Source organism: Kwoniella shandongensis, chromosome 3, assembly GCF_008629635.2.
Source record: "Kwoniella shandongensis chromosome 3, complete sequence".
NCBI lineage: Eukaryota > Fungi > Basidiomycota > Tremellomycetes > Tremellales > Cryptococcaceae > Kwoniella > Kwoniella shandongensis.
In genome coordinates, this window is record NC_089289.1 from 1650354 (window position 1) to 1672500 (window position 22147).

Genomic DNA, 22147 nt, shown 5'->3' on the forward strand with positions numbered 1-22147 from the left:
ACGTTATAAGAGAGAATGCTATGCATATGCTATCGTCCCGTTTCTCTTTCCTCACAGAACCCTCTTCACCTCGAACCAACTCTTGAGATAATGGACGTTCCAAGCGCAAAGACTGAAAAGGATGACAGTCTGTGCGATAGCCCACCATTTCACACGAGAGTTGGTCGATTCGCAAGCTGTGGCGGTAGAAAGAGGAGCAAGTCAAGTCAGCGCAGTCGTTCGGAGGTGAGTGATGGGCGCTTTTTGTGGGAGAAGCAGTGTATGTAGATGAGGGAATGAGGGCAGGACGAGGATAGTGAAAGATAGCGTAGCGAAGCGAAGAAAGGTCAACTCACTATCCCGATGAACTCGTTCTCTAACGACGAGATAAGCCTGTTCATCTTTGACAAGTTGTAAACCCGCGCTCAGATCTCTGACTTCTTGTTCTACAGGTGCGATATGTTCGTCATCTCCGATATACAGTTGGCCGTGAACGTTGAAACTACGTTAACAGATCAATACTAGTCAGTTCTGACTTTGCGAACGATCAAGCAAGCGCAAGATGAGGAGTAGAAGTAGTGGTAGCATGGTGCAGTCCAGCATGCATGAATGCTTCGACGAAGTCCGAACTCACCTTAACACCTTCCTAGCGTACGTTGACATTTCGTTGCTGAAACAATAGGTGAATCGACCGCCTCGATCAGCTGAAATGGAGAATGAACCTTGAGGTTTCTTATGTTGTGTATAGATTGTTTTGCCTTGCGGGTCTTGGACCTACAGAGCAAATGTGGGTAGGTCAGTGGAGTTTCAGAGATGATGTACACAACAACAATGAAGATAGTGCAGGCTCGAAGCGATATGGCGTAGCTCAGAGCGAGGAGGAAGCCTCTCATGGAACATGGAATACAATAGTCGCAAGATGAGACGGGCACTCACATAGAAATCAATATCGAGATGACCGCCTGAAGTACTTCCTCCCACTTCGTACGTGACTGTCATCTGCACATCGCGACACAAATCGAGTATAATCAGCTCAACATTCTCCGCACAAAGGAACCAGCAATGCCAGAGCAGACGCTGGGATGCTGCGACTGCCTCCTTGCCTACAGACAGCTCGAAGCAAGTCTTCATAGACCCACTCACCTTGTCTTGGGGTTGTAGGCTCTCGAAGAAACAATCCTTCTGCCCTGGATCTATCTCTATTCGGTGGGCGAGCGTGAAAGGGAGTACGAGCAGGAGGAAGGGGAGCAAGCTCGATGGTCGTAGTAACATCTTGAAGCGACGGGTGTCGAGTGCGAAAGAATATGTGGGTGCGTTCTATCGAGCTCGTGTCGAGCTATGAGTTTGGGTGGACTGGTTTTGTTGTTTGTAATTGAGAGTATAGCTGAGATGAACGTCAGAAAGTCACTGTACATCGCCTCGACTGCCGCTCAAAGTCAAGCACAACGTGGCACGCGACGCTACAAAGGCGCACCACACCCTGCCCAAGGTTTAGGCACGCCGTGGTGGAGCTTGAGCTTAGACCTTCTGCCACTTTTGTTGCGAATTGTATGGTAACTTGCCCAGGACGCGCTTTCGTCGTTTCCTCACCTCATCCATCCATCCATCCGATTCCATACCTCGTCTTCTGACATTTCTGTCTCTCACAACAACTCTTCATCACACCAATCAAACAAAACGTACGTCTTCTCCCGAACACCACCATAATGGACAGTCTGGGAGAACAAAGGTCGAACGAAGTGGATTGAAGTACGGGCTGACTTTGTGTCAAATTTCGAATTATTATAGTTGATCAAACATGGCCGAACCTATTGAACCCGTTGCCGCTGTGAGTGATCTCGACATATCACCACACAATTCCCTTTCTCCCGGATACCTCTATCTCCCCTTCTTGGTTCCACATGGGACCATGCAACCAGGCGGCGGAGCGACTGTCTCATGATGTCGAAAGCCAGCGGCAACGTTTGTTCATTGTGCTGATCGTGTCTATGGATTCAGGAGGAGCACGACCCCCAATTCGAGCCGGTCATCCGACTTACCGAGCAAGTCGAGGCCAAGACTCACGAGGAGAATGAGGAGGTTCTCTTCAAGATGTAAGTTGGGGTTGTCCGTCTTTCATCAGCATGACGGAAGGTATTCTCGAATCGAAAGGATAATTGGACTAATCACAAGTTCATCCACTCTTCTAGGCGAGCTAAGCTGTTCCGATTCACAAAGGAGTCTCTCGAGTGGAAGGAGCGAGGTACTGGTGATGTCCGACTTCTCAAGCACAAGGAGACGAAGAAGGTTCGACTTGTCATGCGACGAGATAAGACCTTGAAAGTTTGCGCCAACCACCACGGTGAGTGCTCATCACAAACACCTCTTACATTCTGCTGCTCTGCCTTGCATCTCAACTGCAATTCGGACGTCGATCTGAGTATAGGGCATGACATGCTGATATGGTGCTCCTCGCACAGTTTCTGGAGACATGAAGCTTTCTCCCAATGTCGGTTCTGATCGATCTTGGGTTTGGAACGTCGCCGCGGACTACGCCGAGGGTGAAGCTACTCCCGAAACTCTCGCTATCCGATTCGGTAACTCTGAGAGTGAGTCCACTATCTGGTCTCCGGCCCCGCTCGCGCCACACGATAGCTGATCCATCCTTCTGTTTAGACGCTAACCTCTTCAAGACCGCTTTCGAGGAGGCTCAAGCTCACAACTCTGCTTTGAGCGGTGGTGACGATGAGGATGAGGAGGAGAGCAAGGCCGAGGAGACTGCTCCCGTTGCCGAGTCTTCCGAGTCCGTTGCTGCTCCTGCTGTTGTTAACGTGAGTATGCGTATCGCACGGCACAATGCGACACGCTGACATCAATCGTAGGAGACCTCTACTGAGGCTGAGAAGGAGGCTCCTAAGGAGGAGAAGGCTGCCGCGTGAGTTCCAAGTCGACAACTTCCAGTGACCCAATTCTGATCCCATGGTACTGCAGTGACCCCGCTGAGGCTCCCTCAACGCACGCCCCTGGTGCTGTCGACGAGGTCAAGGCTACTTCCGCTGAAGAGTCCAAGGACGTCGAGGCTCCTGCTGCTCTTAAGGAGGAGGCTGTCGCTGAGAAGTCCGAGGCTGCTCTCGAGAAGAAGGACGAGTAAGCTTTCACGGAATGTCGGAGTGGAGAGGGGGAATCAATCGATCAATGGAGTATCTACTATATTCATTGTGGATGACATGTAGTGGTGTATTTACGACGTGATGTGACGAGAGTACCAACGCGCGGTTATGGTCATTCAACTCATTGTCAGACGATACTTCGCAAGCCCTGCCCTATTGTCGTTTGAACATGTTTCGGATGGAGAGTGGATATTGCTTCTGATGCATACACGAAATAATCACTAATAAACCGCTTCTGTCCGCTACGTTGCTTACTCTGTCCTCGCGAAACATCCCTTATGCCTGTCACCACTTGAGGAACTGCTTATTGTTGAGGAGGAACTTGCAAGAGCATGTTACCATTTGACGCAGGCACGTAACTGACATTCTTGCTCTGAGAAAGAGTAGAGGCTAAACAAGAGAAGGGCGATTAGCACTATTACCACTACAATTAAAGTGGTAGGGGAGAGGGACGTACCAATCTCTCTACTTGCTTCGATCTTTCTGAATTGAACAAAGGCATCTCCAGCTCTGTTCAAGGCTCTCGAAATGGTGTTGGCAGCCTCGGCTTCACCCTCTGCTCGAATGACGGCGGCCTGTCGCTCCTGTTCGGCCTTCTCGACGACGAATTTGGCTCGTTCGGCATCTTGCTGAGCAATTTGCTTTTGCTCAACGGCAGTGGTGAACTCCTTTCCGAAACTGCGGCGAACGAATCAGCATTAAAGCCAAGCTAGACGTGATGACTGGCAGGTCAAATCGGTAAAGGTGGACACTCACGTCATGTGTGTCTAAATCAGGAAGAAAAAGAAGAAACACATCAGCTTCGTCTACGACACTAAAGTCGATGTAAATCAGCTCACGATCGAGACGTCCTCCAACTGAATGTTGAACTCCTTGGCTCGGTTCAACAGATCATCTCGAATACGGGCGGAAACCTTGATCAGACGGGGATTCGTCAGTTTAGGCAATTGCGAAACATAGCGATGTCTAGCTGTCACTCACAATCTCTCGATTTGTGATCAGCTCGGAAGCTGAGGAGCCAACATGTCAGCGATTTGATCCCTATTGGTGATCCGAAGCGCAGACGTACCATCGAACTGGGCAACAGTAGCCTTCAAGACTTCGTTACCGATCGAAGGCAAGACTCGCTCATCGTAGCTGTATTACATCGATCAGCTATCTTATCAGAGTCGAGTAGCGACCCTTGCATAGGGAGATGGTGGGTAGTCGATTCTGATCATTAGGGATATATACTCACTCGAGACCCAAGTTCTGGTAGATCTTAGGGAGATGGTTGATGTCGGGTCTTGACATGACACGGAGAGTAAGGGAAACCATTTGCATGTCTGTCCAGAACACAAGCATGATCAGTTCCATTCTCCTCTTCTAAGTGCGAAGCCGAATGATCGGTCGTGCGAAGGACCCTTATCCACTCACCCTTCGATCCGGTTGTTGTGGAGATGTTTCTGGGCTTGATCCTGACATCGTACAAGATCGCCTTCTGCAACCATGGGATCAAGAAATGCGTTCCTTCTCCTGAAGCCTATGATCATCACCCTGATATCAGCTATCATCATAATCACTCTTACAGACCAGGTAATTTCGCATAGCTAAAATGGACAGAGGGACGTACATCGGGCTTTACACCTGAGAAACGATCGAAGAGGACCGCTCGATAACCACCTGGAACATCGTACAATGAAGACTGGACGACAGTAGCTCCGAGAGCGATAGGGACTGTAAGTCGGACCATACCATGTTAGTTGACAACTTCGATTTGCAAGTGGAGTTGAGCAGAGTAGCAAGGTGAGAGGCAAATCCAGATCGGCAGGCATCGGAACTTTGTCTCCAGGCGGCGACCTCACAATGGTCGATGGGGGAACAGACAGAAGTAGTGGGACAATAGACGTACCTATGAGTCTGGAGATGTTCTGAGCGAAAGCCATTTTTGCTTGAGTATAGAAGTGATGAGTGCTGAATCAGCAAGGAAGGGAGATGTGTAGGAAGAGTTGAATGTGATCAAGAGGGACACTAATCGAAGCGGCGGCGCAAGAAACGAAAGGATACAGTCACGATCTCGGAGATTGATGGATGTCCGTGGATTGTGATTGCGCACCGATATCTTTCATATTCAGATAGAGGCAATTGCGAACAGCATGCATAGCCAAACAGCAAATGAGACGATCGATAGCATATATGCAGCTTATGTACGTTCTCCATTAAGACTAGACGTAACATGCTCATGCGCGATGGTGAATATCTAATCCAACGACTTCTAGTAACATCCTCTCTCCATCTCGGTCGCTCAGCGGTCCATCGCCCGGTACATTCTTCGCTGCCCAACTGTACGCCTCGTTGATCAATGTCTCTGTGAGGGGGACACCCTCCCTCGCGAGGAGTTTAATCAGGTTGGCGATCAACGATACGGCTTGTCTCCCTTCCGGTGTGATATCCTGCAATGAGCGGTGACATGAAGGTCAGCTATGAGTACACTTGCAAACAAGCATTCATTGAACAGCTGTGAAGCCACTCACATCGTTCTTATCGCTATACACTCCCTCTGCATCGAAACCTTCACCTCCCTCTCTTCGTTCTTGAGACGTTCCACTACTGACCCATACGAATCCATTCAGTCCCAGGATGATGTCGACGCCAGTGGGACCGCATGGTGCTGGGATGTGGTGGAAGTGTGATTTGAGACGACGGATAAGTTGGGGAGGAACAGTGAGGAGGAAGCCGTTTCGTAGCTGCAGCAGGAGGAGTCAGTCTCGTTGTGGCGTCATGCTATGAATCAGTGTGTGCTGGGACTCACTTTGCCGTATTTCAACGATCGGGTATGTAGAGACATAACACCGTCACCAAGCAACGATTGGACCTCTGCGACCAGTAGCTGCACAGGGACGCACAAGTCAGCTTCATGACATTTTAGATCTTACCAGAGACGTGATAACTGGAGCAAGAGGGCCAAACTCACATTCCCTTCTGCCAAAAACTCTCTCATCTTCAAAGCGTCCGATTCAATCTTTCTCCTCTGCACACCGCCGGGCAAGTTGACACTTGACAACATCAAAACTGCATCTTGTCTACCGTTCGCGTCGACTCGCCATCGTTGAGGACCGACTTCATTGATTCGCCCGATGACCAAGTCGCCCACTTCGGGGTTGTACCTATAATCGGGAGGCACATCAGCGATTATTCTCCTGCACATTATAGAGAAAGCCAACATTGAAGATAATTTGCAACATTGTCACATCGTGTAGAAGGAGATAAACGCGGTGACCAAGCACTCACCTCGATCGTAATGGCTTGACCGAAATGAGCTTGTTCACTCTCTCGATCGTCCCCGTCACCGACGAAACGACATTGACCTCCTCGACATATGTCCCGTGGCCCCTGGTTACACATACGCAATCAGCTATCTATCACGGGGCATTGCTCAACAGCTGATATGTGCATACCTCATATATTCTTTGGAGCTGGTGATCACTTCTCCTGGAGTGACGACTGTCCTCTTACTAGGTCCCGCACCTCCATATTCATCTTCGAAACCACCATCATCGACGTCCATAGCATCGAGCTCTGCGGGGTGTTTTCGATGAGATGAAGGGATGTCATCGGCGAACGATAAAGTAGAAGAGGGCGGTAAGGTAGTGACACTGAACATTTTATGGGCTTAGTCTTGAGTTTGCAGTAGGGTCAGAAGTAGCAGAGCATGTACCAGTATGGAAGAATGTTACCGTCAATGAAACAGCAAGAAGTTGAATTCGAGCAAAGAACGGTTACGGAGATGCAACCAAACTCCGCAGATCCGTCGAGATCGTTCGCCACCGAGGATGGCCACGTCTAATGAACGTAAATAATACCATCTTATCTTCTCACGAAAACATCAACTCTCATCGCTGTTTGATGCAGCGAGCTCGCATCCCTTGTCAGTCGGATTGGAACTCCTTGCTGTGAAGACATGTCTGCCATGTCGGACAAAACGACAGAGCCGAAAGACCTACTTTTGCTTGTTTGGGTGCATGGGTGAGCACACCTTGCGGGTTTGGAGCCAGTGGTACCTAGTCTAACGTACTTCATCAACTTAGTTTCAAAGGCAACGAAGTGACCTTTGAGTCATTCCCAGACCGTAAGTATATCAACTTCCCCTCTCTGTCGCCTGTGTTCTGTCCGCCAATTGTTGACGCTCCTATAGGCATATGTCACCTTTTACGATCCACCCACCCGTCATTACGGGTCGAATCTCGTGTGTTCCCAGCTTATCAGACTCGTGGTGAACTTGTGAGCTATTGGAACTTCCGCAGACGAATCTAGGATTATGGTAGCTCACACTCATTACGCTGTCATCTAGACCGCCGCTACACTTGCCTTTGTAGATTGGCTCACAGAGCTAGTTGTCAACCTTGAGAATGATCATGGGGCAGGTGGAGGTGCGGGGAAGGCGAAAGTGGTTTTGATGGGTCATTCGTAAGTTTATAGAAACCGGCTTTGATTCCCCAGCTGTTAACTGCGGTGCTCGTTATACAGGATGGGAGGACTGTTGATCGCCGACGCGGCAAGGGATATTGCGGGGAACACTAGAAAAGGGGAACCTATGTGGCCTAGAGTAGTTGGAATACTTGGTGAGCTGCAACTCTGCCTGCCGTTGTGACGCTCAGCGCTGACACCATCATGTCATTGGTTTCGCTAGCTTTTGATACACCAGTGAGCTACAGAACGTTTCAATTGTATTTGAGCTAACTCATTCTGCCTCAGTATCTCGGCTTGCATCCAGTACGTATTCAAGGCTTGACAGAGTGAGGAAAATCATTGACATCTACCACTTCCGCAGCACACCTTTGTCAGTCACAGGTCAAAATAGCATGCTTTTCCCCTACTAATGTTTTCGTTTACAGAAACATCACCTATCCCAAGCTGCATCTTACGTTGACCAAGCGCGAAATATCGCTTCCGCTGTCGGTATATTGTCCCCAGTCGCCCTTGGACTAGGATTTGGAAAATTCGGAAAGAGCACAGAGACAGAGTCTACCCAATCTTCTGCTGGTCCAAGCAATTCTCGACCCTCGTCATCTGCTTCTTCCTCGACCAACAGTAAAGGCAAAAGCAAACAAAGCTCGACTGTCTCTGAGTCCTCCTACACCGCTTCGAGTTCCTCACAATCCGTCGAGACAAAGTCATCCTGGTTTAACCTCCCAAGTATACCTGCACCAAGTGCAAAGTCTTGGTATGGTCTTGGTGCAGTAGCGCTGGGCGCAGCGGCTGTAGGAACGGCATACTATCGTCGGGAGGATTTCATCAACGGGTGGAAATATGGCTATGAGCATATGACGTTTGTGGGGAACTTGTGGGACGAGCAAGCATTGAAAGACAGATTGTCGGCGACCGACGAATTGAATCGAGAACGAAATATCTTGTTCTACAAGTAAGCTTCCCTTAGCCTGTGAATTGTAGATATAGCTGACGAAGATCTGCGCATATAGTTATTATTCCCATTTACCTCGATCGCCACCTACGCACCTGCTCAATCGAACGTTCGCGATTCTTCCACCGATTGTCCATCCGCTGTATCCCAGATTTAGACCAGCGAGCAACACACTGGCGAAAGACGAAGTTTCCGCCCATATGGGAATGTTTAACCCGAAGACGAATGATGGATTCTACGATCTGGGACTGGATGTTGTCAGAGAAATAGGAGAGAGGATAGAAGAGGAAGGGGTGGGAAGAGCCGCGGGCGTCGAGGAGAAGATGGATGAAGGTGACGATGATGTGTGGAGGGTGGAGAAGGATGAGAAGGGCAATGAGGTGTGGGTGGAGAGTTAGCGGTGGAGGCTCCTTTAGTTCCGGGAGCTAGGCGTGGATTGTATCCATGTACCAGTGTTGCTGCTCTGCGTTTCTGGACGGGCGCACCAGCATGTGATTCATCGATTGTACACGGTCTGGCGGCAGGCGTTGCAGGCGCCCGTTTATATGGATTACAAGGATTACAAGGATTACAGCTGCTACCAGGACAAGGTCAACAAAGATTACAAGGACCACAACAGTGCAAGACTAATCTTACGACTGACAAAATTTCGCTCATTCCAGGTACTAATTCCACTCGTCGCAGACGACGGACGATAATCTACCAGAGATGTTTGACCATTCATCTACCACAATTTAAACGAAATCTAGGCTGAAGCAGTCGGTTGATTTTCTTCCCCGGGCAAGTTGTACTCGTAACCGAAGACAGGATCCGCATCCAAGTTTTCCACCTTGAAATCGGAGGCTGTACTCCTATCCTGATAGAACCATCGGATGAAAGCTTGACAGACCCAGAGATCCTGCGAATTGGAATAATAGACCTGGATGGCCCAGTAGGGTTCGATCTGTGATAGAGCGAACGAAGCGCATTGTTCTATCGCGGTAGCTTGAGGAGTGGTTCCGGGATAGGTGATCGATACTGAGGGATAGTTTGGATCGTCGTTGACTGTAACGTGGGCACAATCGTGCTCAGCGAGAGCGCGCTGCACTTCAGATACAGAAGACTGATGAAAGTTTTGAAGTGAACGTACCAGGGTTGGTGGCATCGTCTGCTTCCAAATAGTGAGCACCGGTGTAGAAGTGATCCCATTTTTCGTTCACGTTGACGGTGATATGCGGTGCGGGAGCCACGGAAGTAGGGATGCTTCGTGATCCAAGCTGTTCGCGACGATAGACAGTCGGTTCCGCCTACTTGTACGAAGGGATCAGTGGATATCAGCGTTTATCCCCATTGAGCAAAGTGTAGCGACAATGAGTTACGCACCGTTGGGGTCATGAATGTCGTGGTCGGAGTAGGTGTCCTTGAAGGACGGACGACCGTCGAACCATCAATGACGATGACAGTCCCAAAACGATCACCGTGAGGTCCAAATCGGATAGAGTCAGGTACCATTGCGTTGACGAACGCCGATTGTGCGATTGCGAAAAAGAGCGTGATGATAGTGATGAAGTACTGCATTTTGACTTGGTGAAACGATCCGGTCGTTTGACTAGTTGGCGGCTTTGAAGTGAGTGTGAGTTGGGGTCTTTGTAGTGTGAGGGGATGTTGGATTGGATAAGAACGAGCACTCTGTTGACGGTAATTAGGATGCCTTATATATGCCGTGTATGTGATGAGTATCAATGGCAACTGTACGTCCAGAGCTCAGTGTCTACATCTCCTAGTTCTTCAAAGTACCAAGACGCCTCACTTTGAACGTAAGATACAATGGTACAAGACTGGCTTTGATGCACAACACAAGACACTGCCACAGACTCGAACTGGCGCAATCTGCACCAGAAACAGATTATTGGTAAGTGTTTACAAGATGTAGATGGGCGGTGGACGTGAACGAAGGTTGTACACCATATGGAGAACATCAAAGGACCTGTCCCTTCGCTATCAGTTAGACAGGCTGGCGACGCCATTCCTCCTTATCGTCTCGAGTAAGTTCGCCAAGGGCGATATGCAACGATGCGTATGATTGTAGACGTGTAACACGCTACAGACAACACTCACGTGGACGAGGGGATGTTCGACTCGGGCTCAGCTGTAACCTACCCCAGACGAATAACGGAGCTAAAGTGTGGTGGGTGGACTGAGACATCTCAACGTTCAGGACACGATTCATGACAGTCGGTGGAGAGATAGGCTTCTGCCACAAACAGACAAGTAAACATGTACCACATGTGGCCGATTCCAGAACACGATGGCGATTGTCCGTCAACGACGTTCTGTCACTACTTGCTGTGAACTTTACGCTGTGTCTCAGGACGACCAGTATCGGATGACCTGCAGTCTGCGAGATGATTGGAATGAATGGCGGCCCTGAAGAACCCCGTGTAGGGGAGTGTCGCACATACGCTGTGTTGCGAAGTGCCCCGGACCTCTCGATCCTCTTGTACTGCTCTCAAGAACATCTGATAGTTGTCTAATATCTCCTTTCGAGGTGTACTCCAGGCATGAAAATATTTCTCTACGTATCTGCAACACGCACAGCATTAAATCCTTTATGGCAGCTTGCAATGTCAGACCTAGAGTCGCCAAGAACCTTTGTGTTTGCTGCCTCCATGAGACATTGTTTTGATACATGTCACAAATCTTTGCATGAAAGGACAGCCGTCATCTTCAATGTTACTGAAGAGGACTGCTGTGAGGTCATTACAACGTGTATTATCCATGATACCTGATCGTTCCTTTCTGCAGAAACTCTCATACATGTTTCGCTCTCTGAAATTCCCTAAGCTGATTGAGATCAATCTCCAGTGCCACTGGACTGGTCAAGGCATAAAAGACCACAGTGATCTGATTTGCCACCAGCAACTGATCACTCAATTTCTCATTCACATATCACTGCATACCTAGCAATTTTTAACAAACAGTGACTGTCTTCATTCCAGTCAGTTTTAGATACACACATTCCAATCCTTGATCACCTTGCACTCCCACTATGGGTTCAGATGACAATGAGTGGACATTCATTTCCAGATTTCCACCATCTTTTTCTTCGTTGAATGCTGGCAGCGTTGTACCCTCTGGCCCGAACGAAGTCACATCTGCAATCACCCTGTCAACAAAGCATACCCATGAGAGTATGACAAACTCAGGGTTTGGTGGATCTCTTGATTATGAATCAGACAGTGATACGATATCCACACATACCATACATAACAAGGATGATACTATCTCCTTGCCTCCTTCTCCCAGCATGTCCAACACCCATCCTCCCATCATGCCCCTTGCCACACTTCCCAACAGCAGTACCGCTACTTCCACAGCTATCAGCCAAGTCAATGACATGCTAGTCTCAGATGACAAGCTAGACAGCAGCCACTCCTCACCCTTAGACAGCAAGGATGGTGAACTGGAGCGTGCCAAAAACAACTTTGATACAGCTCTGAGAAAAGCGCACTTGGCTCATCTTGCCCTTCAGAAGTGGCCACAGAAAAAGAGGTCCTGTATACATGATGAAGTCAACTGGAAAAGGACCTGCACTACATTCGTGGATGAAGCTTCAATTATTCCACGTCTTGTACTGGAATACACTTGCCTACTCGCTCCAGCAGTTGGGGCTCCAGTCCCCAAGGGGATTGACTTCTACTGGAAAACCCTGGATGATAGAAGAATGTATTGGAAGCAGGTGATTGAGCAGGAGAAGAATAAGACATGGATGTGCAATCATGGTCCAGATGATACCTATGATGGAGCAGCCAGAAGCACAACTGGAACATCTGAATGGACACCAGAAGATGCATGGGACGAAGGGAAAAACCAGCTGTCGAGTACAATGTCCTCTGATGCTATATCAGCAGAATTCCCTTGGTTGGGAGAAATGTGAGACAATCCATGGCCGTGCTACAATGTACAATGCTTGGATCTTACAGCTCAGCCTCCATCAGTGTTTCTTCACCTCTAGTTTATGTGTTTTGAGAGAGATCCTTTGGATAATCAATTGGGCTCAAGTCCCTCTCAATCAGTTCTTGTAATTCTGTCACATTCATTATCACATTCTATCTTCCTTCATGAAACTATTGTGTCACACCTGCATGGAGGAATACAGGATGTGTCCAATGAAAAGGACAGTGTTTTGGGCTTGTTGTCTGATTGACCCAGCTATCAGTGCCAATAGAGGCAACAGTGACAACAGGGGAAGTGACGACAACAAGAGTTGTTGGGTTGTGACCAACTGTGTGACTGTATGAGTGAGACTCAATGGAGATCCATATCTGGGGATACTAACAATTGACAACAGAAGGGGTGAGGTATTTATACCTTGTTTGCCACCGAGAATATTTGCCACCTTACTAAGCAATTGGCTCAACAGAGCCAGGTACAGAGACATGGCTCGACAGAGACAGGTACAGAGACATGGCTCGACAGAGCCAGGTACAAACGAAGGTACAGGAACATGTCTCGTAGGATTACACGTGCTGTGATTCATTACAAAAGATGGAAGAAGAGTTCCCCTGGTATTCAGAAAGACCTGATACCAATCAATTATACATAGGCATATCTTGTTTTGTATGGTCCCCCTTTGCCCAGTTGCCCTTAGTGCATCACTCCTCATTTATCTTTCTCATTCCACAGTCGGCATCAGCTTATTTGTGAGTTATGACAAGTTTCATGCTATTTTCCCTACATAGTCAGTCACTCCCACCACTATCCTGTTATAGATGTGCAGACCCACTTCTGCACAGCTCATTTCCATATGATTTCACTCTTTTTCGTTTATAAGTTACTACAACTGCATACAGAGTTTTTACTCAATCACGATCAACAACCGGAACCCACAGACACGCTGATTTGGCGTTTTCCGCCACAAGCCACCGAACCGCGCCACGTGATTCGGACTGTTATCCCGCCAACTACGTAGTTGGAGACCCCGGATCGTCATGACGATATTTCTTGTCCAATCGCTCGTAATGAGATCAGCTGCCCTGTCTTGAAGTTGTGGTGCACACACCATTTGACATTCCTACGCAGTTGCCCTTCGTGTGGTGTGATTGTGATTGTGAGTGGGAGTGGGATTGACGTCAGTCCTGTCGCTTTTCGTGCAAATGCTGTGTTTCATACCCTTTCGAGTTGGTGAGATATCGTCATTCCCTGTGCCTGCATTTGACATTCCGTCGTCACCGTTTCGTCTCGCTTCTTTGAATAGTCCAAAGTCACCTGAACGGGGAGAAGTATGATGGGCTGTCACGAGCAAACACGTCATACCAACTCTCCTCTCTGTTCTTCGCTTCACCCCACAACCGATGATATATATACCTGCTCAATAGTCGTCTTACCTTTGTCTTCTCTTCTCAACACTTAAGTTTTAACAAACGCAACACAACACAAACACAACACACATATAACAATGTCAGGAATCGCAAACAAGGTCGAGCAAAAGGTCGGAGAGACCTTCTTCAGGTGAGTCGTCAAGTCTTCTCTTGCCACCCCTTTGTCTCCTATCTCCCCACTCCTGTATCTTTCCAATAAAGCGACAACGCTGACGATCATCCGTGTTACAGTGGAGCACCCGGTACTACCGGTCGTGAGCCCTTCGAGGACGGAACAAGAACCGTCCCTACCGGTTCTGGAGCCTACACCGGTGCCGCCGGTGCTGGTTTCGGCGACAACAACACCTCTGGTCTTACCGGCCAAGGTCACCACCACGACCACCACCACGGCCACTCACACGCCGTCGGAGCTGAGTGCAACGAGGGAACTACCGGACTTACTGGCGGTGTTGCTGGTTCCGGTGGTCGAGGATTCGACGAGAACATTGAGCGAACAGAGGGTCGTCACCACCACGACACTACCGGCAGCCGAACTGGTGCTCACATCCCTGGTGTGAACGACGGTGGCGTGAGTACTCCCTACACCCCATGTTGTGTGATCTCTTGCTGACGAATTTTATCGTCCTCTGGTAGTCCGCTGAGAACAAGGCTGGCCTCCTCTCCGGTGGTGTTGCCCACGGTGTTGGTGCTCACGGTGCCGGCGGTCACCACGACGACCACATCCGACACCACGGTGGCGAGACTGACGTGAGTTTAATGTTATATTATACCTCAAATACAGTAGACTGACAGTATTGTTACCATTCGCAGCGACCCACTGGTCAAGGTTACGACAACAACAACCTCACCGACTCTCGAGACCGAACTGGCGACAGGACCGGTAACCTCGGCCAAGGTTCTGCCGCTTACGAGCGATCCACCAACACTGGTCCCGTCACTGGCGGTGCTGCCGGTACCGACAGGTTCGACTCTGACCGACACCACGGTTCCAGCCACGGATCCGGTATCACTGGGTGAGTTCAAGCGATCTCCTCGCGAACATTGCTATGTATAGCGTACTGACCCTATGATCATCAATAGTTCCAACCTCACTCACGAGTCTACACGACAGGCTGAGAAGCACCTCGGTCCCGAGTCATCCGGTGGTGGCGCTGGTGTCGTAAGTTATAGTCTTTATCATACCATAGTGTTTGCACTATACTGACAGCATGTGCGTCACTTAGTTCGGCACCTCTTCCTCCGAGTTCACTGGCCAGGACCGTGACCGAAAGGGCGGTATCCTCGGTGCCTACGCCGACTCCGAGGGTGCCTTCAAGGGTAACACCACCGGTCCTTCCGGCCACTCTGCTCTCACCGGACGTGAGGGTAACCTTGACAACAACCCTGTCCACCAGGCCAAGTCCAACCTCGGCGGCCACGGCACCTCTGGTGAGACTGCCGGTTTCGACGACCACACCAAGCACACCACCTCCAGCACTGGTGGTACCCACACTACTCCTCACGGTACCGGTGAGGAGCACAAGAAGGGTATTGTCGAGAAGATCAAGGACATGTTGTAAGCAACTCGGTGATTGTCAAGAACGAAGCAAAGTGGGACGTATTTTAGGGGATTAGGGGGAAAGAAGAGAAGTATCAATTATGATGTAGCAAAAGTATCTAGCCAAATGTTATGTATCCATCTGCAGTACAACAGCAGGAGTGATCTGGCACAACCAATTTCGTTGTAGGGGATGGCTAAATTGTGTGGTTATGCAGCACGTTGTCCGCGAATCAATAAGCTTAGAAATTCGCCTCAAGAACGTGGCGCCACAGTGTTAAAGTGAACATGACGATCCTGGGATACACCCTGTTACTGTTCATCAAATGCCTCTCCTTTGTAACATAAACATATACGAATGTACTAGTGCCCGTGATTCGGACTTCTACTGCTCGCGCTCACTCTTGATCCAATCCTCAGACTTGATCAGCGCTCCGAGGCCTGCGGTCTGCCTACGTTCTCTCACCGACTGGCTGGATGACCATTGATCGTCACGATCAGAAGCTTCCCTCTTCACAGTGACTGACGCTGGTGCGCCAGAGGAATAGTTCCTGATCCGAAAAGTGCTATGCGCTTTATATTCAGCAGACGACATAACTGCTGACGACCGGGCAGCATCTGCGGCGGACACATCCCAAGGTATGACTGAAGCGATTTCCTTCAACTCAGCCTCAGGGACGTTTTTGAAGTGATCAGAGTTGCGACGAAGCCAAGGTGTCGCAAGGGAGTGATCGTGTCCGAACTTCTAGATCGCGATTTCGATAGTTCAGTGCATTTCGCCATGCAGGTTGTTATGGCCTCTTTGGTGGCATGTGTTGTGTTGGCTACAACGAGGAAGGTAGGCCAGACGAATTGCGTTTCGAAGGTCAGCATGTTCTGTATACCATGGATGGTATCAATCACTGGAACACTTACGATTCGAAAGGATTTCTTCAAGACTCTTGGTGGGCATGATGGTGAGATTGGTCTTCAGCAGATAACGATTAGTAGTTGCGGTGGATTTGGAAATAGTGTAACTAAGTCTGCGAGTATGAGAAGAGTTGACTAATGCTCAAACTCAGGTAACTCATTTTAAAAGTCGGCAGCTTTACTTGCAGTGTCATGAGCCCAAGCTCTCCGACACAAAGGATGTTGGCCAATCTTTATATATCATAGGGGACAATGGCAGAAAGGTAGAGAGTGACGCTGTCATGGCTGTCGCAGAGCCGCGCCATGCAGGTTGTTATGGCCTCTTTGGTGGCATGTGTTGTGTTGGCTACAACGAGGAAGGTAGGCCAGACGAATTGCGTTTCGAAGGTCAGCATGTTCTGTATACCATGGATGGTATCAATCACTGGAACACTTACGATTCGAAAGGATTTCTTCAAGACTCTTGGTGGGCATGATGGTGAGATTGGTCTTCAGCAGATAACGATTAGTAGTTGCGGTGGATTTGGAAATAGTGTAACTAAGTCTGCGAGTATGAGAAGAGTTGACTAATGCTCAAACTCAGGTAACTCATTTTAAAAGTCGGCAGCTTTACTTGCAGTGTCATGAGCCCAAGCTCTCCGACACAAAGGATGTTGGCCAATCTTTATATATCATAGGGGACAATGGCAGAAAGGTAGAGAGTGACGCTGTCATGGCTGTCGCAGAGCCGCCTTTTTCAAAGGTCAAAGGTGGAAGGTGGAAGAGCGGTGTTACAGCACTTCGACCACCGTGACTCCTCATCTGCACGATCGTAAAGCACTACTACTGTACTACGGAAAAGTAAATGAATTGGTCGCTTCCGAGATGTAGTCGATCTGACTCGTTCGTCGTCTGGACGCTAATAGTGGGAGAGAGAATGCCTGATTTACATGAAGTCTTCACTAAGAACCCTGTCTTGCACTGTTGAGCCGTTGAGTGATAAAGAGTGATCAAGTATGTACCACAGCGACCAACCGTCACTCCCCCGACGTGTCCATTGACCAACAAAGTGAGAGGTCCCTCTGGCCCCATATTACATCTGATAATCATGCGTGATGCATAAAGTGTGAGTGACTACGGATACAGAATTCCCACACCCTCTAGACTCTCAATCCTCCTCTTCCGCGCTCCACACTACTCGCAGCCCGACCCTTCCTTATCGCCATAAAGTCATAGCGCAACGTACCAAAAACAGATTATCCAAACTCGTGTATGAATGCGAAACTCCCATTATATCTAAAAGCAGAACGCAAAAGCTGATCGAGAGCGAGGAGATTACCAGTAATCACAACTCGTTCCCACGAAATACTAATATAGATACCCAAATAGACCGAAAATGCAAAACTATAAACAGAAAATTAAGAAAACAAAGTGAGAGAACACTTAACGCCTATCGTCATCTGGACCCATATCCAAGTCTTTGGGTCGAGTCTCGCCCGCTACTCTCTTCCTAGCTTCTTTGATCATCTCGAGCAAAGATTTTTGATGTATAGGTTTGGGGATGATTCCATCCGCACCGGCTCGGATGTACTCTTCCTATGGGGCGACAAGAACCGATAAGTCAGTCATATATCCTGTTCCCGAAGTCAGAGCGAAGAGGACAAAACCCACCTGATCCTCTCTCAAGGCATTACCAGTACATCCAACGATGTAGATCGGACAACCCATCTCTCGTACTTCCCTCGCAACTTCCACACCGCTCATCAACGGCATTTGACTACATCACAACATCAGCCTCCGATTGTCTCGCACGCGAGCGCAATACCCCACTCACTTGTCAAGGAAGACGATGTCGAATCTCGGCGAATTTGGTGCTTGTTCGAAACTATCTCTGATCATCCCCAAAGCGATTTTACCATTCTCAGCCGTGGTGACTTGATGACCGAGTCGGGTCAACATTCTCGACATGAGCATTCGAGTGAGTCTATTCCGGCAAACAGATGATCAGCATTCACTCTCATCGCGCCACGCGCAGGCGGCCACTCACTTGTCATCGTCTACTACGAGAGTACACATTGGGGGTTCTGGACTAGGTGGTGGCAAAGCCATCTGTTCTTGCGTTTGCGTAGGTCTAAGCGGTGACGAATCTCTCTGATATGCAGCGCCCGGTCCCCCCATGGATCCTGCGCCGAGTGTACCAGGTACAGCATCAGAGTACTCTGATGACCGTCTTTCGCCTATCGACTCGCCAGGAACCGGTGCGAAAGGATCGATAAACGTCGTGTCGGAAGGTGGTCCTTCATCTTCCGGGGTCGCAGGATCGACAGGCGGATAAGTGTGCATGATGATCTCCTCAGTCGCAATGGTAGATGCAGCTGCGGGGACGTCAATCAGCACTGTTTTGAAAACTTTAAATTATAGCTCAACTCACCTTTACGGTCATGCTCTCGCGGTGTTCCGTGAGCTTGCGGCAACAATGGTTGAGACGACTCGGTCGTCCCTATCGCTGGTCTTTCGGTAGGTGTACCGCTCCTTTGTGGACTTGACCCAGGCGCAGGGGCATAAGCTTGATCGATCATCTTGACCAGTGGACTTGGTCGCTTGACACTGGTGTCCCTCTGCAATCCAACTTGGTTGACTCCAGTTTTGCTAGCGTTATTGCTCAGCTCCCTAGATCGTGGTTTTGGCGCGGGAGGGAGGGAGTACGGCAATTCAAACCAGAACATCGAACCTTTCCCAGCTTCCGATTCGACACCCAATCGACCATTTGAAAGTTTGACGATTTGACGAACGAGAGCAAGGCCAAGACCTGAACCTTTACCGCCTTGACGACGACCGATCTCTGTTTGAACATAAGGCGAGAAGAGTCGGTTGCTACAGTTGTGAAGTGAAGTGACATTGGATCAGCACCTCTCCAATGTTTACATTTGACGTTGTGGTAACCACCATTTGCAAGCACTCACTCGATAACGTCCTGCTTTCTCAATCCAACACCAGTATCATGCACCTCCACCCTCACTACCACCTTCTGCACCCTCTTCTTCTCTTCCTCCCTCTCCTTCTCCTTCTCCTTCAACCATGAGTCCTTGCTATACCTGCGACTTTCCGCATTCACCGATCCCTTCTCAGGATCGGCTGTGCCGGTGACGTGCGAAGGGAAGGGATGTTGTAGGGGCGCTGCCGTTCGATTAGCTTTGTCAGACTCTTCGAGCTCTTGTTGTTTCTGCAGGTTGACAGCGGCTTGTCGGAGGGGATCATCGATCTCCGTCGCAGGGGTAGGCTCGAGTCGAGGGTAGAGCAGTTTGGTGACTATTCTGACAGAACCTGTGTCGGTGAACTTGATACTGTTTGAAACGAGATTGCTGCGATACCAAAGGTTAATGCTGCTCAAAGTTCACGCACGCTCAAGTAGGACTCACCTCGCTACCTGTCTCAAACGCATCTCATCGCCAACAAAAACTCCTCCGATGTTATCGATGTCTTTGTCCAAGTCCACTATCAGTTCGATGCCTGCCATCTGTGCTTGCATTCGATGTGACAGCGCGACGAGTTGAATCGATTTGTGGAATTCGAAAGGCTTCTTCGCTTGAGCAAACTGAGATGACAAATTAGCATTGAAGCGATATCGTCAACAGAACCTGCGGGAGGACTCACCTTGCCAGACTCCATTCGGTTGAAAGACAAGACATCGTTCAATACCTTTTCCATCATTGTCAAACTTCCCATCAAACCATGCACCATCTCCGCCTGATCCTCCTCCAATCCCTGAAAGACATTCTCCCCATCCAGGTTCTGGACCGCCAATAGAGCGGTGTTGAGGGGTACTCTGACTTCGTGGAAGATATACGAGACGAAGCGTTTCTTCGAATCTGCCGCACGTCTTTCCATGACTTGAGCGGATTGCGTCGCTCGATATTGAATCTTGAGTTGTTGACGAAGCGCGAACATCTGTCTATCGCTTCTCTCCTTTAGGAAACTCGCGCCGATCAAAAAGGCGTGGAAGAGAGCGAAGAAGACCAAGTTCCGGAAGAATAACGCTGGTGAATGCTTCTCAGTGACGACCAATACTCCTACGAGGATCAACCAAGTCGAAGCTCCAAAGACGGCGTACAGTCGAGATTCTCGAAGTGTCAACAATCCCAAGACCGGTTGACCGAATGCGAATCCTAGCAAATTGAGGAAATTTCGAGTACCGCAAGTGTTGTTGTCGGTGAAGAAGCCACACACGTGCATTTCGACGATGAGGATATAGGCAAAGACCCAGCAGGCGGCGAAGATGAATGGTTGCCATAGGTCAGGATGTCGACGAGGGAAGTCGAAGATGACCATGGGAAGGATCGGTATTGTGACAGCCTATCAACAAAGAAAGATCAGTATTTTGGCTATTAGGAAGCGCAGCTGCATCGGAGGAATGGTGGCCAAAACAGGCTGGATAGGGATGACGAGTTGGAGTTTTCCACTTACACCGGCAACTGAGAGATAAGCGACCCAATTGAACACAGTGAACGGTGTTGGGAGAAGACCAACTGTGAGGACCCAATTGATGAGAAAGAACACAGAAGACGCCATAGCCCCTTGTTTTTGAGTGAACCACGCCTGGGATCATTCAAACATCAGCTTCTGGAACTCTTCGTCAATAAAGAAGTCCCCACAGTCCCGCACGTACCTCTTTTTGAAAGGATCGCTCTTTGCTAGGTTCTGGGAAGGACGAATTGAGGAAGTGCATGATGTTCGGCCACATCCTTTCCGTGACCCAAGCGACGGCCGAGTTCCTCCTAATCCATCCTGGATTCCTACTTCCTCTTCTTCCTGTACTCCCTACTTCACTTCGAGTATGATCCCCACCTCCATCTTCGTCATCTTCCCCTTTAGTCGAGTAGAGCGTATCGTGATTCCTACTTCCATTCCCACCGCTTGCTCCGTAACCTGAATCGCTTCGAGGGACTGTCGGTGTGAAATGGTCGAAATTGGCTTCGACAACGACATGTGATACTGGATCGTTTGGCTTGCCTGACATATCATCGTCGTCGCCATATCGTGAAGTGCTATTAGCCTGACTGCTTCTCGCTCTATTTCTCATTCCACCTCGACCACTGGAGCTGATCCTGTCCGAGATACCTTTCCGCTTATGTTTCCCATCCGTCCCGCCTTTCGGGTTCAACAGTTCCAGAGGCAGATGTGATGGATCACCAGAGATAGATTCGGAATAATACAGATCTGTCGTATTCCGAAAGCTTGAACCGAGGGCTGATTCAGATGTCGTCGAAGGATGTGAAGGCGGCGTGAGAGAATTTTTGACTTTCTGCCATACCGTCGAGAATTTGGATGGGGCGAATCGTGTTCTTTGTTGATGATGAGGAGCTTCGTGCGTCGTTATTCGACTAGGTCCAGCGGTAGGCCCAGGATATGGATCAGAGATGGTCTCCTCCCGTCGAAGGATGGTCGTACTGGGTGCCATGGTTGAGCGGATACAAGTCTCACACAGGAGACAAGAGGAAGACTTGGCAGTTGTCGATTTATTATAGAACTGATATTGTATATGTGACGCTGTTGTTGGGGCGCGCCCTCGGTTTCCGTCGCTACGGGCGCTGGCGTTGACCACGACGACGACGTTGTGACCGTGTGTCGATTAAATGATACCCAAGCGTTGATTAAAGATAGAACTTGAAGAAAAGGGCGAAAACCGACCGATAAACGCGCCTTGACGGGATAATCGAACTACGTTGTTTGACAGGTGGGTTAACGCAAGAACGAGATCTGCCGTTGCGTAAGAACGAGGTTGTAAGACCTGCTGTACCAAAAGTGTACAATTGAAATTTAATGATGTAAAAAG

General features: G+C 49.1%; 8 protein-coding genes across 8 annotated transcripts; 3 read left to right on the forward strand and 5 right to left on the reverse strand.

The window, feature by feature from the left end:
• Positions 1 to 51: 51 nt before the first annotated feature.
• Positions 52 to 1251, reverse strand: CI109_101956 (uncharacterized protein; the record flags this gene model as incomplete). Its single annotated transcript, XM_032006519.1, has 5 exons — positions 52 to 176; positions 336 to 481; positions 614 to 753; positions 916 to 978; positions 1123 to 1251. 5 exons carry the CDS (start codon positions 1249 to 1251, stop codon positions 52 to 54), a joined length of 603 nt encoding a protein of 200 aa, XP_031859188.1.
• Positions 1252 to 1777: 526 nt separating this feature from the next.
• On the forward strand, positions 1778 to 3109 carry CI109_101957 (uncharacterized protein; the record flags this gene model as incomplete). Its single annotated transcript, XM_032006518.1, has 7 exons — positions 1778 to 1807; positions 1978 to 2072; positions 2169 to 2320; positions 2439 to 2567; positions 2635 to 2789; positions 2841 to 2893; positions 2950 to 3109. 7 exons carry the CDS (start codon positions 1778 to 1780, stop codon positions 3107 to 3109), a joined length of 774 nt encoding a protein of 257 aa, XP_031859187.1.
• Positions 3110 to 3432: 323 nt separating this feature from the next.
• CI109_101958 (uncharacterized protein) lies at positions 3433 to 5053 on the reverse strand (the record flags this gene model as incomplete). Its single annotated transcript, XM_032006517.1, has 10 exons — positions 3433 to 3518; positions 3586 to 3806; positions 3885 to 3895; positions 3968 to 4042; positions 4110 to 4138; positions 4198 to 4265; positions 4366 to 4453; positions 4545 to 4650; positions 4741 to 4844; positions 5020 to 5053. 10 exons carry the CDS (start codon positions 5051 to 5053, stop codon positions 3433 to 3435), a joined length of 822 nt encoding a protein of 273 aa, XP_031859186.1.
• A 294-nt stretch (positions 5054 to 5347) lies between these two features.
• Positions 5348 to 6771, reverse strand: CI109_101959 (uncharacterized protein; the record flags this gene model as incomplete). Its single annotated transcript, XM_032006516.1, has 6 exons — positions 5348 to 5560; positions 5642 to 5854; positions 5920 to 5997; positions 6082 to 6274; positions 6399 to 6500; positions 6566 to 6771. The coding sequence occupies 6 exons, from the start codon at positions 6769 to 6771 to the stop codon at positions 5348 to 5350; spliced, it is 1005 nt and encodes a 334-aa protein (XP_031859185.1).
• A 306-nt stretch (positions 6772 to 7077) lies between these two features.
• Positions 7078 to 8927, forward strand: CI109_101960 (uncharacterized protein; the record flags this gene model as incomplete). Its single annotated transcript, XM_065967056.1, has 9 exons — positions 7078 to 7133; positions 7196 to 7236; positions 7303 to 7388; positions 7459 to 7574; positions 7635 to 7729; positions 7798 to 7811; positions 7863 to 7880; positions 8003 to 8529; positions 8588 to 8927. The coding sequence occupies 9 exons, from the start codon at positions 7078 to 7080 to the stop codon at positions 8925 to 8927; spliced, it is 1293 nt and encodes a 430-aa protein (XP_065823128.1).
• Positions 8928 to 9274: 347 nt separating this feature from the next.
• Positions 9275 to 10020, reverse strand: CI109_101961 (uncharacterized protein; the record flags this gene model as incomplete). Its single annotated transcript, XM_032006514.2, has 3 exons — positions 9275 to 9573; positions 9659 to 9815; positions 9892 to 10020. The coding sequence occupies 3 exons, from the start codon at positions 10018 to 10020 to the stop codon at positions 9275 to 9277; spliced, it is 585 nt and encodes a 194-aa protein (XP_031859183.2).
• A 3946-nt stretch (positions 10021 to 13966) lies between these two features.
• On the forward strand, positions 13967 to 15448 carry CI109_101962 (uncharacterized protein; the record flags this gene model as incomplete). Its single annotated transcript, XM_032006513.1, has 6 exons — positions 13967 to 14019; positions 14121 to 14457; positions 14523 to 14636; positions 14700 to 14902; positions 14970 to 15048; positions 15113 to 15448. 6 exons carry the CDS (start codon positions 13967 to 13969, stop codon positions 15446 to 15448), a joined length of 1122 nt encoding a protein of 373 aa, XP_031859182.1.
• A 2309-nt stretch (positions 15449 to 17757) lies between these two features.
• CI109_101963 (uncharacterized protein) lies at positions 17758 to 21772 on the reverse strand (the record flags this gene model as incomplete). Its single annotated transcript, XM_032006512.1, has 10 exons — positions 17758 to 17910; positions 17986 to 18091; positions 18149 to 18298; positions 18362 to 18689; positions 18746 to 19188; positions 19278 to 19676; positions 19734 to 19909; positions 19969 to 20667; positions 20779 to 20910; positions 20981 to 21772. 10 exons carry the CDS (start codon positions 21770 to 21772, stop codon positions 17758 to 17760), a joined length of 3378 nt encoding a protein of 1125 aa, XP_031859181.1.
• Positions 21773 to 22147: the final 375 nt, after the last annotated feature.